At 51.6% G+C, this 17,488-nt stretch overlaps 5 protein-coding genes across 5 annotated transcripts; 2 read left to right on the forward strand and 3 right to left on the reverse strand.

Moving 5' to 3' along the window:
* Positions 1–1,094: 1,094 nt before the first annotated feature.
* On the forward strand, positions 1,095–2,662 carry N7459_007516 (uncharacterized protein; the record flags this gene model as incomplete). Its single annotated transcript, XM_056946684.1, has 2 exons — positions 1,095–1,875; positions 1,941–2,662. The coding sequence occupies 2 exons, from the start codon at positions 1,095–1,097 to the stop codon at positions 2,660–2,662; spliced, it is 1,503 nt and encodes a 500-aa protein (XP_056798683.1).
* A 704-nt stretch (positions 2,663–3,366) lies between these two features.
* N7459_007517 (CeGAL family transcription factor) lies at positions 3,367–6,291 on the reverse strand (the record flags this gene model as incomplete). Its single annotated transcript, XM_056946685.1, has 5 exons — positions 3,367–4,834; positions 4,890–5,662; positions 5,715–5,826; positions 5,887–6,143; positions 6,196–6,291. The coding sequence occupies 5 exons, from the start codon at positions 6,289–6,291 to the stop codon at positions 3,367–3,369; spliced, it is 2,706 nt and encodes a 901-aa protein (XP_056798684.1).
* Positions 6,292–7,661: 1,370 nt separating this feature from the next.
* N7459_007518 (coatomer subunit delta) lies at positions 7,662–9,387 on the reverse strand (the record flags this gene model as incomplete). The annotated part of the gene is made up of 4 exons (XM_056946686.1): positions 7,662–8,565; positions 8,625–8,821; positions 8,875–9,318; positions 9,385–9,387. The coding sequence occupies 4 exons, from the start codon at positions 9,385–9,387 to the stop codon at positions 7,662–7,664; spliced, it is 1,548 nt and encodes a 515-aa protein (XP_056798685.1).
* Positions 9,388–9,792: 405 nt separating this feature from the next.
* On the forward strand, positions 9,793–12,240 carry N7459_007519 (uncharacterized protein; the record flags this gene model as incomplete). The annotated part of the gene is made up of 2 exons (XM_056946687.1): positions 9,793–10,848; positions 10,912–12,240. 2 exons carry the CDS (start codon positions 9,793–9,795, stop codon positions 12,238–12,240), a joined length of 2,385 nt encoding a protein of 794 aa, XP_056798686.1.
* Positions 12,241–13,294: 1,054 nt separating this feature from the next.
* On the reverse strand, positions 13,295–15,341 carry N7459_007520 (uncharacterized protein; the record flags this gene model as incomplete). Its single annotated transcript, XM_056946688.1, has 7 exons — positions 13,295–14,394; positions 14,452–14,573; positions 14,628–14,791; positions 14,845–14,891; positions 14,958–15,057; positions 15,110–15,139; positions 15,192–15,341. 7 exons carry the CDS (start codon positions 15,339–15,341, stop codon positions 13,295–13,297), a joined length of 1,713 nt encoding a protein of 570 aa, XP_056798687.1.
* Between the last annotated feature and the right edge of the window lie 2,147 nt (positions 15,342–17,488).

The raw sequence follows: 17,488 nt of genomic DNA on the forward strand, positions 1-17,488 counted from the left end.
CTGACCATAATGAAACCTCATGTCTGAACCTCACCACAAGAATCATCGCCATGTGCATAGCATTTCATGTCATCAATCTAGAATTGGGCGTTCGTCACAAAAGTCATCTGTCTGCCGATGTCAAATTGGGATGCACTTCATGAACTTTTTTTTTTTTTGCTGCGGGCGGCTTTGAGATGGGTCTCATGCCAGGACTCGTCCGTATCTCTGTTCCCCATTGTACTCTACTGCTGGCATGGCCTCTGCAGCGACCATTGTTTTCACTGGCAAGGATATCACATGCATAAGCGTTTCTTTCTTTGCAAGGTTCTATATTACGCGCTGTTACTACGCAGACAACCTCCTAGGCCATTGAAACTTACGATTGATGCATCGATGTATCAACGCTTCTTTCTATGCTTGGATTGATCCCCTACTTCTGAGATGAATGATGAGACGCTGAAGGCATTCAGAAATCATTGCCTACTTATGTATACGACTGTACCTTCCAGCGGCTGTCTACAGCTCGATGCAGTCCAACCCTCCAAATAACAAGCGGGATGCATGTAGACATACATCGCTACCAGGTACCAAGCTCGCTGGAGCTATCCACCTAACCGACTGGGTTAACCTCTATATCCACCACGGATGATGCCTGAATTACCAGGTGGCAATAAGAGCACCTGGGCACGTGTTGATGCTGAGTCACGTTTTGATGCCAAATTGGGAGCATCTTCCAAGATGCCTGGAAAAGCACACTTCACTCGATCTTACTTGCATTACAGATTTACCTTCGACCTTCTGCATACTGTGCAAATTCTTCCTCATAGCTTCATTGCTGCTATTTTCAACCCTTCATACTCTGGCCTTAGTGAGCACGGGTAAGAGCCCCACGTCCGAGGGAGTCGCCAAACACCAGCCAGAAACGACTTATTAGGAGCATGCACAGCGTGGTCTTCTTTTCTGACGCTTTTGAGACTCAGATTTTGCTGTAGCTACATAACTGCTCAAGTTACCCACATTTCCTCGGCGATCGAGGGAATGCACTTTCAATAGCAGTCGCGGCATCTATATACGCGCCACCGATCCAGGTTGGACACTAATCACGGAGGGCAATGTCGGGGCTTCTGTCCGATATATCGGAAGAACGGCCACACTCTACTGATGAGTCCAATTCCGTCATCAAGAACGCTCCAGTCCAACCTAAGACCATCACAGCGAATGGGGACTTGCTGGTCGAGTACGTCGATGCATCGTCAGTCTGGCAGGTATCAAGCAAGCACCTAGAGCTCCATAGTCCCTACTTCCGAGCACTGCTGGAGCCGGACAAATTTGCTGAAGGGGAATTTCTAGCACGTCAAAGACGAGCTCTGAGTGAGCTTAACTTGAGCCCTGCAGACAGTCCAGAAGGTGGACCCCCATGTGATCTACCGACTTTGAAGATTCCAGCGAACTCAACCGTCACACTATGTGGTGTAGAAGCCCTAGAAGTGTTTCTGAAGGTCCTCTGTGAGCAGTCAATGGCCGAGGCCCAGAGGGATCAGTTTTTGGGGGCACTGCGCATCGAATCTCCCTCTCTGATCGCAAGAATGATTCAGGTTGCTGACCGTTTCAACTCTCCCGATCCCGTCCACTCAATCCTCTGGAAGGTGAATTATCTCTTCGGTAGACGGGACACGTTTTCTCTCGAAAGATTTGACCCTGCACTGTTGAAGATGAAGGAACATCGGATTCGCCAGAATATCGTGGTCGCGAGGTTTATGAAGAAACACTCGATTCAACAAACCTTGACGCACACGTTGATCATTACGGGATCAAAGTTCTGGTCGGATGGTCTCGAAATGCCTCCTTTAGGAGAGCATCTTCGATGGCAATTCCTACCTGACGATATTGAAGGTGTGTCCCAGTTTGATCCTGATACTTGGATCTGACTGCTTTCAACTAATACGATAATTTTCAAGAGGAGCTTTACATCCGCCGACATTGCGTCATGAATACCATCACCGACCTGCAGGCACACTTTCTCCGCGTCTACGGGGCTCTAGAGGATGAAGATGTCCACAAACCCACAAGCAGCCCTGCTATCATGAGCACGGTACTTGCTCCTCCATCACAGACTCGCCAGTTCCAGTGCCGCGCTGGGATGGCCAACGCTAGCCAGTGTGATCTCTTTCACCTGGGCCAAACGACCCGTTTCTTCGCTATGCGGGCCAAGACAATATTCCTAGGGTCCAATCTGATCGATCACTACTTCACCATCGCTGGCTCCGACGGAGAGGATGGGAAGGATACCGGTAACGATGCGATGATGCCGCCAGGTCTCCCATCAGACATCACGGCCATCCTGGCATCCATGAAGCAGTTCCCTGATTATCAGATTGACAGCAACCACCAGAGCTGCGGCGTGCGACGCCGTCTGCTTCCAATCCTGGTGTGCATCGATAAGTACCTGCTAGATCCCCGCGCCCTGCTGGGCATCGACTCTGAGTCCTGGGACCAGCCCGTGGACCGCAAGAGGAGGTATTGGGCACACAGACCCAGGGACCACACTGTCGACATACGCTTCTCCCAAATCCTCGCAATCCGCTCTCCTTCCACACGCGCACGACCCGCCACTCTGCACTCTGCCGCGCAAGACGCGTTCTTGTTGTTTACTGCGAAGAAACGGAACTGGGAAGCATAGCTTGTCTTCATTCAGGTGTACCAATAGTGGTTTGCCGTATAGGGCGAGACCCCAAGGGTGGATTCTTTTGCCACGCCTGAGAAGCGCATTACATCCCACAACGTCATTGCAGTGACTGTTACGAAAATGCGATATGATGCTACGAAATGATGATGGTGTGTCCCTTGGTACCTGGGTGATCTTTTCATCCGACCTACCCACGGGGAGGGGAAAATAGACCAGGCTAGACTTCGCAATTTATCCAGGGGTTTCCGCATGGCCTGCGCTTATTGAAAATATACTCGTCCATATGTGTCTCTCACCTGGGTCTGGGAAACGCGCATCCACTGTCTACTCGAGATGCGCAGGTGCAATACCTGCACCAACGGAAAGTTTGATCGTAATGTAAATCATAGCGACTCCGAATGAAAGGCATCGAGTGAATCGAGGTAACAATGATCATTTCCAATTTCAGCTAAAGTACACAGGAAACCAGAACTTTTCCTCTTGTTTTGGCTGTATGAAATGTATAGTTTGGTGTTTTGGCGGAATGCAACCAACAAGAAAGAACAGACAAACCAGCACGCATGGCAGAATGTGACAGTCTGAGTCCACTTCTATCCGAGTCCGGCAAACGAAGGCCTCCTTTCCACGGTTGTCCTTCTTTTCTTCGACAAAGTCACCTCCGTGCTCGTAACTGTATGGTATGAGTGACTCCGCGACTCTCAGTAGACGGCGTCACCCCAGAAATACCCCATGTCGAGATCCAGGCTCGATCCACTGGGGAAGAAAGAGCCGGTGATTTGGCCCGTCGCAGGGTCGTAAGGGAAGTACTCGTCGTACGGAGATTTCTCTGACAGGGATTTATCCGGCTTGATGAATTGGTCCAGCAGGTCTGGCTCAAGGCCGCAGGATACCGGCATGGCGAGCGGTGTTCCGGAGTGATTGATCGGCGAGCATGCGATGGTGTCCATTTCGGCGGCGATGTTATCCACCGTTGGAGGCGCCGCGGGTAGATGAGATGGGTCAAAGACGAGCTCGTCGACCGTGTGGTCGTCTTCGAGCGCGGCGGCTTCGGCAATATCCGGCACGTCGAGAAGAGAGGCAGACGATGACTCGTCGTGCTCCGAGAAGTCGTTCACGTCAATGCCGACGTGCGGCGCCAGTCGACGCAGGAATCCGTCGCAAAGCTTCCAGGCTCGTGCGGAAGCTTGATTCGTCTTCGACAGGGTGGATAGCCAGTCCAGAGCCTTCTTGGCGGCCTTGGAGACCATAATGGCCTTTTCGGGGACATGCTGTGCTCGAAAGGCAAGTTCGAGCAGGAGGATCGTGGCAGCTTGCATGAGATAGTGCAGCGTGCACCACCAAGGCGAGATGCGGTGCAGTAGCGCGGCGTCGGGGGTGTCCGGGAACAACGTCAGCATGTGGCACGCAGACTCGACGCACTCTGCTGCGGTTTTCATGCAGAATTCGTGTGTTTTGTCGCCCTCTGGTGGCGAAGGGTCGAGGCGGCACAGGCATGGACGGGTTATAGCAATCTTGGTGCTGTAGAACAGAAAGGCGAGGCCCATCCGCTGACCGATGGGGCACTGCGAGGTCTGCGTGGAAGTGAAGTCGTAGGCCGAGGGGAGGTTCATAAACCAGGAGTCGATATCAAGTATCAGGCTCTGGATGGTAAACTCCGTACTGGCCCATGGTGACTGCAGCGCGTCGGGACTGTAAAGCTTAACCGTCATTCGCTTGGCGATAATTGCCAGCGAAGTCAGCTGCAGGAAATAGAGAGAGATGCACGGCGGTAAGCCCTTCAAGTATTCAGTTCGGCTCATTTTGGTGTCGCTCTCCGCTGGCGTATCATTTGTGTCCGAGTCAAGGCTAGCGGCATTATTTCCGAGCGGCATCTGCTCTAGAAGGCTGAATGTGCCTCGTCCTGCGGGGCTGATCAATTGTACGACTTCGTCTTTCTGGAAGTCACTTTCGTCGAAGGGGACGGGGAGAGGAGTGGTGCAAGAGCTGTCGACTATGCAGGACGGGCGGCCTGTCATGACGGAAAGGAGATGCTCGACTGTGTACAAGGACCACCAAACACGGTACCGGATCTCCTTGGAAGTGTCTGACGTACAGGACCCCATATTCCGTAGGTGTAAACCAAGAGCTAATGCCCCCCGGACAGAGCTCCCAGACAGCTTCCAGGCTCTGCGGAAGACGGCATTGTGAGTGACTGCGAACAAATGGGGTGTGGTAGACGTACCGATTTAGGTGGCCAGAAGCAACCATGTAAAAACAGGCCAGCCCTTCCACTTGCAGCTGCTGCAAGTCGGGGTGATGTAGGAGCTGATCCTCTAAGCCGAGCGTTCTCGCTCGAGCAAAGTAAATCTGATGGTCATCCTCTCCTTCCTGCCACTCTGCGTCTGTCAATTTGCCATATCTTGCCGCGATTGCAAAGACCAAATTTAGGATAGCCAGCCACTTATTACCTGGCTTCACGGATGGTTGGCTAAAGAATACCTGGAACTGCGAGACAAAGGTGGAGATACCGATGATTGGGAAGGACGGGTGGACGGAAGTCAGGTAGGCATTGAGTAACTTCGCCGCTGTTTCCCGCGAAGGTACCTCGTAAGCATCATTCTGATCTGAAGCAGGAATGTCCAAGTCATCCAGATAATAGTTGGATGATGCTACACAAGGATCGCTGGGGTTGTCGGGCCGAGGAGTCAAGGTAGGTGATGGCAGGCCATTATCATCACCTGTGATTGACATGTTGGCTGACCACGCCTCGCACTCGTTGTTGACTTCCTTGTTGAGTCTCTGAAGCCAAGTGATCTCGGAGCTCTTCCCAATGAACCCCGTTGCGCGGGCAGTTTCATCTCGGTTGAAGTCCTCTTCGGTATGGTCAACAAGATCCAGAGGAGCAACAGACGATGAGCGAGAAGGTGGCTCTGACGCGGAGTGTCGAGAATGCTTCTTTTCTCCCGTCGCCAATGTACTTGTGTCGGAATTCAGAGTCAATTCGGAAGCCGAATCCTGTCAATTTTAGACGAGGTATCGTCGTATAGAGGTCTATTAGAGTCCCTACCGTTGCCAAGGCAATGTTCACAAGTTGTTCATCCGAAACTCCGAATCGGCCACTGAGTTTTCGAATGACATCCTCATACGCCTGCACTTTAGCTGACAAGCTTGCAAGCTGACTATGGCAGTGAGACAAGGATGAGTTGCCAGTACCAACACAGTTCAGCGTCAATTCTTACCGTTTGGATTTTTCTCTTTTGCCGTCAGTGTAGCAACAGATGATCCCGGCCTCGCGGCAATTACGACAGCCTGACTTGTCTCCAGTGCATTTGGTCTTCCTCTGTCGACAGGACTCGCACGCTCGGCGGACATGCCGACGATGGAACCTGCCTGGTGAAGTAAATGCTGACTCTGCTCCTTCAGCAAGCCGTGGGATAGCCATCTTCCTTGTGCCAAACTCAGAATCGGTTTTCTGAAAAGGAGGCGCCGAAGTTTCCTGGAAAGATTCAATCAGACGGCTGCTATGGAAAGCATGCATCCATACATACAAGGCTGGACAATTGGTTGCAGGTTTCTGCATCAGCACACGATAGCTTGAAAAGGCTCTGCTGTTCGGTCCATGATGGGAAGTGAACGCTGCTCATAATGAAGCATAGACAGTGTGAGATCCAGGTGTTCCTGGATAATGAGGTCAGTGCTTGTCAGCAATTTGACCTTGCATTGTGACTGCCATCTGCCAGGTCAATTACATTACCTCAAGGGGATCAATGGATCTTGTCAAAGATCTGAGGCCTAAAGCGCCAGATTCTTAATCAGAACGTAATCGCGAGGGCATCAATGGGGTTATAAGACCATCGAGGGGCTCCGCCTATGAAAGTTACGGACCATGGAGTGCATGACCACAAATTTGAGTCTGGACACGCGTGAGAGTCGGAAGTCTGTCTGGCCGATTCCTCAGGAATGACGATACTGGATGAGCAGCTCATGGTAAGCATGCGAATTGGGCACTGAATAGACTGACAACAGTCTCCACGCTATAGATTTGCCTCCTGGACCGCGCAAAATGCTGAGGCGAATTTGAGGTCTTTTCGAGCGGCCGATCGATCACGGTATTTGCCATCAACCAGTACAGCTGGACCGTTGCATTGGATCCCATTCGGGCAAGCCAACAGTATTGGTTAAACCGTGGGATTGGCTCCCCAGGATCTATCCATTCTTAGCTACTCCTTCTCGGTTGTTGAAACCGACAGGCTCTAGAGTCCGGTGCATACTCGAACATTGAAGAGGGATAGGATCAGCGGACTAGGGCAGTCGAGTAGTCCCCAAACGTCGGGTTGATGTACAGTGGCAGCCGACGGCCCCGCTGCAACCAGGTCTTGAATAGACTCCGCGGTCAAAATGGCCATAAGGGGGAATGAACTTTGTGCCCATCGAGCGGGCCGTGATGGCCTAGACTCGCGAAACAGAATCAATCTGACGTTGGAAGGTGGTGGCGCTGGGTCGAGCTGATGTCCCTGGTTGGCGTCGAGATCACGCATGTGTGATTCGACGCGAGCAACAACAGTCCATGGGCGCAGAGCGAGGTACGAAAAGCTTGTCATGCCAGGCCCAATATGAGTGCAGTTGAATAGACATTGCAAGCCTTGGGCTCAGCAGCCATTGGATCGAATGATGGATAATCCTGACGTCGTGCATGACGCCTGCATGATCACTTCGAGCATCACTGAGTGAGAGCCTGATGAGGCTTGCCTGCGAAGCATTGAACGGCAGAATTGATAGCGATATGGCCGAAGAGGGACTGTAGATCCAGCACTAGTCAATATTGGAAGTCTAGTTGAAAGTGTCAATTTGTGTAGGACTAAGACACGGCCCTACGAAGGGCGAGAACGGCTTTGCAAAAAAGGCAATCAAAAAGGGGCTGAGAACAAGATCTTGGAAGCGCAAAAGATACCAGGAATCCACAATCAGAACGTCATTAGTATTCCACAGAGGTCTATACAGTCAAATTCCCAAATTACTCGATGAGGTAATTCTCCGCGACGCTACGGACGTCCTTGGAGAAACCAGCGCTTTCACCCTCCATCTCCAACAGCGAAACATTCGTGACATCCACATCCACGAAGGGTTGGGTCTTGGTGAATCGAACACTCATCGGGAAGAATTCATTCTCGTCGCCATCGGTGGACTCGAACTCGAAGCTACCTGAGGGGTTCGACTCATCGACCGCCCCCAAGTTCCAGTCAAGGCTGTCACCAGAGACCTCGTATACGGCATCGAAGCTCGACACTGATGGCTCTGTAGCACCGTAGGGAATGGTGACAACAACATCCCGCAGACTCTCGGAGCCCGTGAGCTCGTACTCCACAGTCACGGTAGTGGAGTCAGAACCCTTGTTCACCCACACAGTAAATGTGATGGGAAGGATCTCGGCATTATCAGCCGAGCTGGCTACGCGCCACCGCAGAACACCGATTGCGTTGTTGGCGGGGAACCGCTTGGAGGTGTCCTTGAGTTGGATCGCGGAAGAGCTGGTGAAGAGGGCCTTGTCGACATTGGGATGTGTGCGGAATTGTGCGCCGTGGGTAGGATTCGCCTGGAGATCGAGTCGCAACTTTGTGAAGGACGGATCGGTGATGCGGAGCTGAAGGTCTCCCTTGACTTCGAATGATTTGAGGGCGCCTTCCCGGGAAAGGGTGGCGGAGATCGTCTCGGCAATGGTAACATGGATGGGCTCGCGGTCCGCAGCGAGCGATTCGCGACCGGAAACAGGCTCTTGAACAGGGGTCGACACTTGCGAAGGCACCAGCGGGCTCTCCTCCTCGGGTTCGGGGCCTAGATCACCCCGGACCTTCTCGTAGATATCGGTTGCCTTGGACTTCTTGCCGAGTTGCATACCCTTGCCGCGAGTGGGGAGGGGCCTAAATGAACAGTTCGTCAGAATCGGCTGGTTCTGATAGCAATACTTCAAGACACGCACTTGGCAAAAGACTTCTTCTTCTCTGCCTCATAAGAATCGTAAATATCGGGCACTGCTGGGCGCGCGGGAGGTGTGTAGACGGGGTAAGACGGTGTCTTCGGTGTAACACCCCGTCCTGTGCGGGCAGCTTCTTTGCGCTGCATCTCCAGCTGCTTCGCCTTCCGCTTGCGCTCTTCACTGGCTTCCAATTCTTTGTTCTGCCGACCAGTGTCAGCATGTAAATAACCTCACAGTCCCAGCTTAGCCATACCCGCTCGATGATCTCTTGAATTCTCTCCTCGTGACTTTCCATTTCCAAAAACGTCTTGATCTGAGTCAGAGACAGATTCTCCCGGTAGCCCAATGTCACCAATTCGTCGAATGCGCTAAGCAGCTCGAAGGCATTGCGGACAATCTCCCGTTCGTCCAGGCTCTTACAGATGCTGGTAGTCACTTGAGCGAAGAGATGAAGGCTGTCAATGTCCTGGAGGATGTTGGACTGGCGGTTTGTGATCAAGACAATGTACAGCTCGTCCAATGGCTGGTACACAAAGCGTACGTTGTCTTGTTCGACGGTGGTGTGTTGGGTTCCAGAGTCGGCGAGTTTGGGAAATGCGGCGAGGAGGGCCTCAATTCGTGACCGAGAGATTTCGCGGAATTGGCGCGAGAGGACAGCCTTGCCTCCGCGAGTACATATCGATGCTGCGAGAACGACCTGTAGTGCGTATGACGGTTAGTCGGACAGGTCCTCACGGGGAGAGGGCCATTATGGGGCGCGTACCATGATGATTCAAGAATTGCAAATTGATAAGAAAGGGACGTTGCGCAGTGATTTGAGCCGTGGCCACCAGTGCAAGCGTGAGCCCCTGTGATGTTGATGGATCAAGTCGCCCGCGGGCAGCTACTCTGTTCTCTTCGACGTTGGCCCGTGCACCACCCCCCTTCGCTTAGTCTTCAGCGACTCAACTTTTCTGTCCCCTCCCTTCATCGTCTTCGCCCTCGTCCTCACTGATGATCGCGGGTTGCCCACTAGTCTCATCTTTCACTTGACTCAGGAGCTCGCGTTCCCCGTTTTCTCAAGTCCTTATTGGGCTCGCTTATTCTCCTTGCAATCCCGCCTCTCGTAAACGCCACCATCGAACCTCTCGACACGTCCTCGGGCACCAACCTTTTGACGCGTCTCCATGCCATGACCACCACCTCTTCCCTAGCATTCCCTACCATGGAAGTCCCTCCTATTGAGGATTCGATGGAGATGGCCTCGCCCTACCAGGGCCAGGCTGACGACTTTGATATCGACATTGATCTGATGGAGGATCACGTCTCCAACATGGATAGTGACATGATGGGTGCAGATGACTTTCCTAACACCTCCCACCCCTCGCTTTTCCCTAACGATGCGAATGATGATGCCGACATGGCAGACGAACCTTCAGAAGGTTCGATGGTTGATGTCGAGAACTACGCCCAAGAGGACAATGATATTGATGTCCAATATGAAGAAACTACATACGAAGCAGAAATGCTTGAGGGTGATCAGACAGAAGCTACCGAAGCTGCTGTTCCCAGCATTCATATTGAGGTCTCACCCGGTATGGGGGACGAGACGAACAAGCCCAGCCAACCTGCCCCTGAAGCGGCGGAGCCTGTCCAGGAGGGTGAAGGAGTTGCAGATCCATCTTCTGTAGTACCTCCACCGAATGCCACGGTGAAGAGCTTGGAAAGGACAGAGCAGGATACCTCGCTAGGACTTATCGGGACCGAACAGGGCGAAATCGAAGTTCCCAAGAAGGCCGACGCTACCGCCGATCATGAAAAGATCGAACTTGGTGAAAAGACTAACGAGACAACTGAAGAAAACGCTCCAAGTACTGAAGAACAACCGCCTCTCGATTCCCCGGTTGAAAATGCCGAAGCCTTGCAGGCTAAGCCACCCTCCCATGAAACAGACAACGACAATGCAGAGCATGCCGAGGCTCATACGTCGCATGAAACAGAAGGCCAGGCCATACACGATGACGAGTCTCTCCATCCAGTGAAGGTCATTTACCAAGATAATGAAATTTCCCTGTTTCCGCCCGTTGAAGGTGATTCGGCAGAGACATTTTTCCTTCATGATGAAGATGTGGCATATGACAACGTTGGTAAATTGTTCAGCTCTCTTCGTGAGGTGCTCATGGATAATGTGGCCGATGATGAGGTTCTTGTTATCGATATCGAGTCGCTCGGTATCCAAATAACAGAGGTAAGCGCAGCGTCTTGCACGCTCCAAGATTGAAGCGGATCTGATGCTAATATTCGCCTACAGGACTCCTCTCACACAACTAAAATGACCTTGCATCAGATCCTAGATATTTATCTTCGACTTTGCCACAATGATGGGACGCATGAGCCAGAAGCTCTGTACATCACTCTTGGGAGCAAGCCGACTGTTGAGTCGGAGCTTGCCGGCCTTGATGCTTCTGCCAAGGATGGCAAGGGACTTTCCCAGATTCACCTGTGGGATGACTATGGTGATGCTGGACTTGTCGCGGAAGAAACCAAGAACATCCAGGAAGATGTTGAAACGAGTGAGGATCATGTTTATGAATCTCATGACGTTCATCCAGTCACTCAGTCAAAGAAAGAGCAAGAGCAGGTGCCGCACGAATTTGATCATGATGCAGATGATACCAGTCATGCCGAGGACCGCCTTGATCATGAGGATGTCTCCGGTAGTCATGACCCTGATCCTCCTGAGAATGCCACTGTCGAGTCTTCGCATGAAGAAGAAGATGCGGGTCAAGAAGAGCAGAACCTTGATCAGGAAGGCTCACTGTCCCACGATGGTTATCAGAAAGAGCGCGATGATTCTGAGGCTCCGAGAACGGAGTCGTCGGCCACCGTTGCTCCGGTATCTGAGCCTGCTGGCACAAAAGAACCTTCTGTTGAAGCAACAGCAGATGGGGATGACGATGAACATACATCGGACCCTTCTGGCGAAGATGAACATGAGGGCGAGGATGAAGAGTACCCCGAACATGATCAAGCTGATGGCCCGGAAGTGCCCGAGTTTCATGAAGCACACCCTAACGAGGAAGGCAGCCTTGAAGAAACGGAGGATGATGCCCATCCCGTCGATATCTCTTCAATCCACGAGCAGGAGAATCCAAGGGATGCTGATGCGGCTGCTAGAGATGAGGGTGCCCTGGCCAATACTGCACCACACGACGTCGACCATGCCTCATACGAGCAGTCGGAATCGACATTGGACAATGCTCCTCGGGAGGACCCCGCATTCCAGGCGCGAACTCCTGAACCTGAGGATGATCTGCTCGGTATCGCTGAAGATTTGATGCAGACTCCTGCCAAGGATCACCAGGATGACCAACTCGAGTACGCCGAGGGCGATGGGGCCGAGCAGTACCCCGAGGACAATTTCGATGTCGACGATGACCCGTCCGGCGAAGCGGATGATGGGGACTTTTATCCCGACTTTGAAGTCTCGGAGGCCATTGAACTGGGTGGAGCAGACCCTTCCCTTACTGATTCCCACAATCCTGACAACCCTTCCACCAAACGATCCCGTGAGGAAGAAGACGACTGGGAGATCGCGGACACCACAAATCCCGATACCAAGCGTCGACGGCCCTCGTAAACGAACAGTGCTTTTGTTACTTCGCAAGTGCCAGTCCAGGCATCTCTCATCGCACAACTGTCTTCTCCCAGTCTGCTGCCCCCGATCTTTCTGGATACTACTGGCATTGTGCTTCTACAGCTCCACCTATTCGACGCCCCTATCTACCGCCTACTAATAAAAACTTCACCAGCAACGGTTTCGGTCCGTGGACGCAGTGTTCTTCTCGGCGGAATAAGCCAGGTATGTTACATCCCTCACTTTCTCCCGCCCTCCCGATTTTCGACCTGCACAATTCCCGCCGTTTGCTTTTGCGGGAGAGTTCGAAGTCGGATCGAGGTAGTAGACGACGCATCTACCCCCAATCCCTCCCGTGCTTCTCCGTCTTTGTTGTGTGCTCTCCCACGCATTTGCGTTTATTTTCTTTTTCCTCTTCTTTCCGCGTGATACCACTTTTCGAACCAAAAAGCTCGTGCTAGACATCGATGGAGTTCGGTTGGGCCATGTTTCTAGTCGCATTTCCCCCTTAGTACTCGGCGTGTGGGCGTGTTGAACTCTGCATATTCTTAGGCCTAGGTAATACTGGCAATGGGAAGTGGGAAGTTCTTCTTTGAAACCTAAGTGTATCAATGTATAACCCTAACTCTCTTCAAGTAAGAGCTGCGCGAAAGATGATCGCGGATATTCAGTCTCTTTGAAGTCTCGCCAATGCACTGTGAATACTCTGTGTCTTCAAAGGCACCGAGCTTATACCAAGGAGCAAGTGAAAACCACTGTACCGTAGAGAACTTTTGCGATTAAACATCAGATATTTCAATCAAGATGGTCATGCTACGTAGGCCGGCGACATATACACCCAAATCTAACAATGACAGGCATGAAACCCTTCACACCGTAACAATTATTAGTATTTATAATATAGAAAAGCATTCAACCAGAGCATCTTACACGGTTGATAACTAAAAAAAGACAGTACCTAAATAACCCGACGTCTCATCATTCCAGCCAAATGTCATCCCGAGTATTCTTTCGACGGGAATGAAACAACCCCAAGCCCCATCCTAGTCCAACCATATTATACCGAGCTAGTTGCCTCTTTATTCTTCTCCTTCTCCAGCTCTTCCAGCCGACTCGCCTCTTGAATGTCGAGACCGGTCTTATTGATCTTGTGTTCTCTTGAGAGGAGCTGTTTGCTAATACCCAAGCTCATCAGGAGCGCTGCCCCACCGAGCGCGGTATAGAAAATCCATTCAGTCCGGAGTGCAGCGTTGTACCGATCCCTAACCAGGCTCCGCGCTGCATCCGGCAAGCCCCGAATCTGATCAGACGCTGTCGTCGCACCGCCATTCGTGATCAGCTCGGCCAACGCGGGCGAAACAACTCCCTCGATGTCACTCTTGTACGCGCGGATCCGGCTCTGGAAGATCACGCCTCCGAACACAATTGACATGGCGGTTGCAATATCTCGGGTGAAAAAGACCGTTGCCGCGGCGCTGGCTGTGTCCGCTGGTTTGGTCAGGGAGAAGATTGCGATGATAGGCGCCTGGAAGAGTGGGCCGAGGCCCCATCCTGCAATGATCTGGAAGATGATGATTCGGGACCAGCTTGCGTAGGGCTGTAGATTGATGTACAGCCCGTGGCCGATGATCGTCAGCACCAAACCGAAGTAGATCGGTGGCCGATAACGGCCGGTGTGGCTGATGTATACTCCTGCCAATGTGGAGGTCATGCAGAGCGTTACTGCTACTGGGAGGAGGTAGACGCCGGAGAGGAGGGGGGTGGCACCGAGGACGATCTGGAAGTAGAGCGGGAGGTAGTAAAGGTCTGCGATGAAGACGAGGCCGTGGATGTAGGCGAGGCCAAAGGTAGCGAGGTTGGAGGTGGACTTGAACAGGCGAAGCGGAGTGATGGGGTATTTGGCGACTTTCCATTCAATCAGCGCGTAGACGACGACCGTCACGATCCCGAACACGATGAGGCACACCACGGTTGCTGAATTCCAGGGGTAAGCAATGCCTCCGTAGCCGAGTCCTAACAAAAACATGACGGTTGCGCCAACTATGGTGATGGTGCCCAGCCAGTCCATTGCGAGGAGGCCTTCGATGATAGGGGTGCGTGGGGTGTGCACTTCCAGGAAGAAGAACACTAGCCCACCCGCTACGCCAGAAACTGGCACTAGAACTCTTTGTTAGGTTGTAGACTCGGAGAATTTCAAAGCGAAGTGGAACATACAGTTGATCCAGAAGCACCAGCGCCAAGTTACGTATTCACAGAATGCACCACCGATGATGGGACCCAGGCCGCAAGCTGCACCCCAGGTCACACCAAGTAAACCATAGTATTTGCTTCGCTCCCTGTATATATGATCAGGGTGAGATCGAGAAAAAGGGAAGGCGGACTGGACCTACCGAGGGCTGAAGACGTCGCCGATGACGGTAGCAGAGAGGCCCAGGATACCGCCGCCGCCAGTGCCTTGGATGACACGGCCCGCGAGGAGCATTTGAATGTTGGTTGATAAGGCACCGATCAGGGATCCAATAAAAAAGATGATGATGCTGATCATGATGATTGGCTAAGGATGAGTTAGCGGTGCTGTCGCAAAAGCCTGGATTCAATCAGATTTACCTTGCGGCCGAAAATGTCGCTCAGTTTGCCCCATGGTGGCGTCGCGGCTGGAAACAGTTAGAGCAATGAGGATATTCCGCGAGTTATTTAGTTGAGAGGGACGATCTTCATACCTGCAGCGGGGAGAAGATAAGCCGTTCCAATCCAGGTGAAATCCAGTGAGGAAATATTGAGGGAACGCGAAATGGACTCGGCAGCAGTCGAAATGATGGTCTGGATCCAGTTAGCTCGTCAATCCGTCATTTTCTTGATCAATTGATCTTACCTGCTCTAGGGCGGCAATGAAAGTAGAAAGCTAGAAGCTGTTAGCGGTGTTGGAGACTGCAGACTTGCGCATAATATCCTACACAAAGCGATGACACCAGCAACCACGTCTTCATTGGACTCAGCCTCTCCCTATCATCATCGCCGTTGCCACTTTCCGCGGGAGCCGGATTTTCAACTGGCTTCTCGAGGCCTTTGAGACTGTTATCTGTCGAAGTATTGCTGTTCGCCATGCTGAATCGACTGCTTCAACTTCTGCTACGTGCTAACGATATAGCGAAGGAAACGCGGGCAATAAAAAGAAAGCCAAATCGACAATTGATTTCTAAGCTCATGATTGTATCAACTAAAAAACGAAAAGCGAATTCGATTCTTTGCACTTTCGGTGCTTGCATATTCGGCGCTGACAAAAAGATCGACGAGGTCTCCACCACCGACCACCGAAGCGCCGAATCTGCCAAGCCCTAATCCAGGAACACAACGAAATACGAGATGATGAGGTTGATAACTGATGGCAGGTCCCTTGACGGCGATGTCTATTTCCTCAAAATCCCTTACGAGCACAAAGTTAAGCTCCCACGCTATCGTGACCTCCCGCCAGCGGACAAGCGCGTTCCTCATGGCCAGAAGACCTCGATTCTAATCAACGTCGGTGGCAGTGACTCCACTCAAGAAGAAATCTGCTTCGTCAACGCCTTCATCCACCAGAGCCTTGGCTATACAGTCCTCATCTTCGGTGGTCCAGGTCAGGGCAGTTCTCCAGAGATAAGCTATCCATGCGCCCGGGTTGGGAGGTCTTCATCGGCCGTGTCCTCGATCATCTCTGGAAGTTTGCCAACACGCATCCGGAATATAACCTCATGGCGTAAATGACCTGTATCGAGTACAATGCCAGGTCCTTTCAGTTGAAGAAGAGATTGAATCTATGGGTAGCCAAAAGGAAGGGGTAGAAACGTAGAGACGGAATGTACTGGAGAGGGAGGAGAGAGGATGGAGGATCCCTCTACGCATCCACGACGTGGGCAGCCACTTTCTCTGCTACAGGTGGTTCCGTTAGCACTCTGGCATAGCAGCATGTATGTAAAGCTAGCTACATCGGGCAAATGAATCCATCATCATCATCATATTCCGCCCAATTTGGACAATCGTAAGGGACGTACGCTTCACTACTAGTAGTATTAGTATTAGTGGTTCATTTGCCCGATTTAGCCGCCTGGTGTCCTAGCGGCTACGCGTGAGTGGTGCAGAACCAGCCTGTACCCCCTTTTAGATACAGGACCAGGATAGGTTAGCTCAGCAGCTAGCTATCCCAGAATGAATATAACCTATTTCCTCTCTGGTTCCACTGGTAAGTGTAGACTGTGACGCTATAGCAAAGTAGCTATCCTTAAGTAAAGAGCCTTATCCCGCTGGGTGGTTCCGCCACCTATAAGGCCTAGTTTTATGCCTCGCCTTATTCTCCAATATACATATATCGTTCAATACTAGAGCTTGTCACATAGGGGAATTCCTAACAGTAAGCGGGTCGTCACTGATACAGGAGATATCAAGATAATAGTGTGCTGTTACTATTCGTCCGGGCTAAATCCGTAGTTGAATACGCCTTAGCCACTCCGTGGTGGGTCTATACCCCTATCAGGGCCTACTCGCCGCCCAGGTCACGGGTCGTCATAGGGTGCCTAGGTAGAGGTATTGCGAGGGTGATAGGAATCGACTATGACCTGCCGAATAGGGATAATGGTTGATTACGTCCTCAAGCATCGTAATGCACCATACCCCTAAATTCGGTAGGTTTCCAATGGCCCTACCACTGCGCCACTCACCCCTCGTACGCTTCACTAATCAAAATATACCTAGGTAGGAAAGGACTGATTATCAATGGGAGGTCCCATACCCGTGGACATACACCCATCCTATTTCGATAGTGTACCATCGGGTTTAGCGCTAACTTAGTACTATGTCAAACCTAATCCCTAATGAAGAAGTCTGTAATCACCAATATGAAAGACCCTAGGTCTATGGCAAGGAATTATTTCAACTTTTTCACCAGAGCTAGCGATGTGCAGTCGTTTGTTATCTCAACACGTGTGTCCTGAGATTGCAGGGGGTTAGAATACTCGAGGTTAGAGCCTCAACCCTTCCAGGAGCCAATCTGCGGAAGGTTGTATGTAAGGCTAGCTAACTACATCGGGCAAATGGATATATCATCATTATCATCATCCGTGTAAGGATAGGATCGCAGTCTACCTTGGTCTCCGCCTGATTGCCTTAGTTAAGGCCAGAATCAGCTATGATCTAGTGTGTTACGCCGAGGCCCCCCGTACTAACGGGGTAAGGTTTAGTATATAGCATTTTTCTCAGTCAGACTCACTCACTTCTG

This window comes from Penicillium hispanicum (genome assembly GCF_028827665.1).
Source record: "Penicillium hispanicum strain IBT 35686 chromosome Unknown utg000006l_segment0_segment0, whole genome shotgun sequence".
NCBI lineage: Eukaryota > Fungi > Ascomycota > Eurotiomycetes > Eurotiales > Aspergillaceae > Penicillium > Penicillium hispanicum.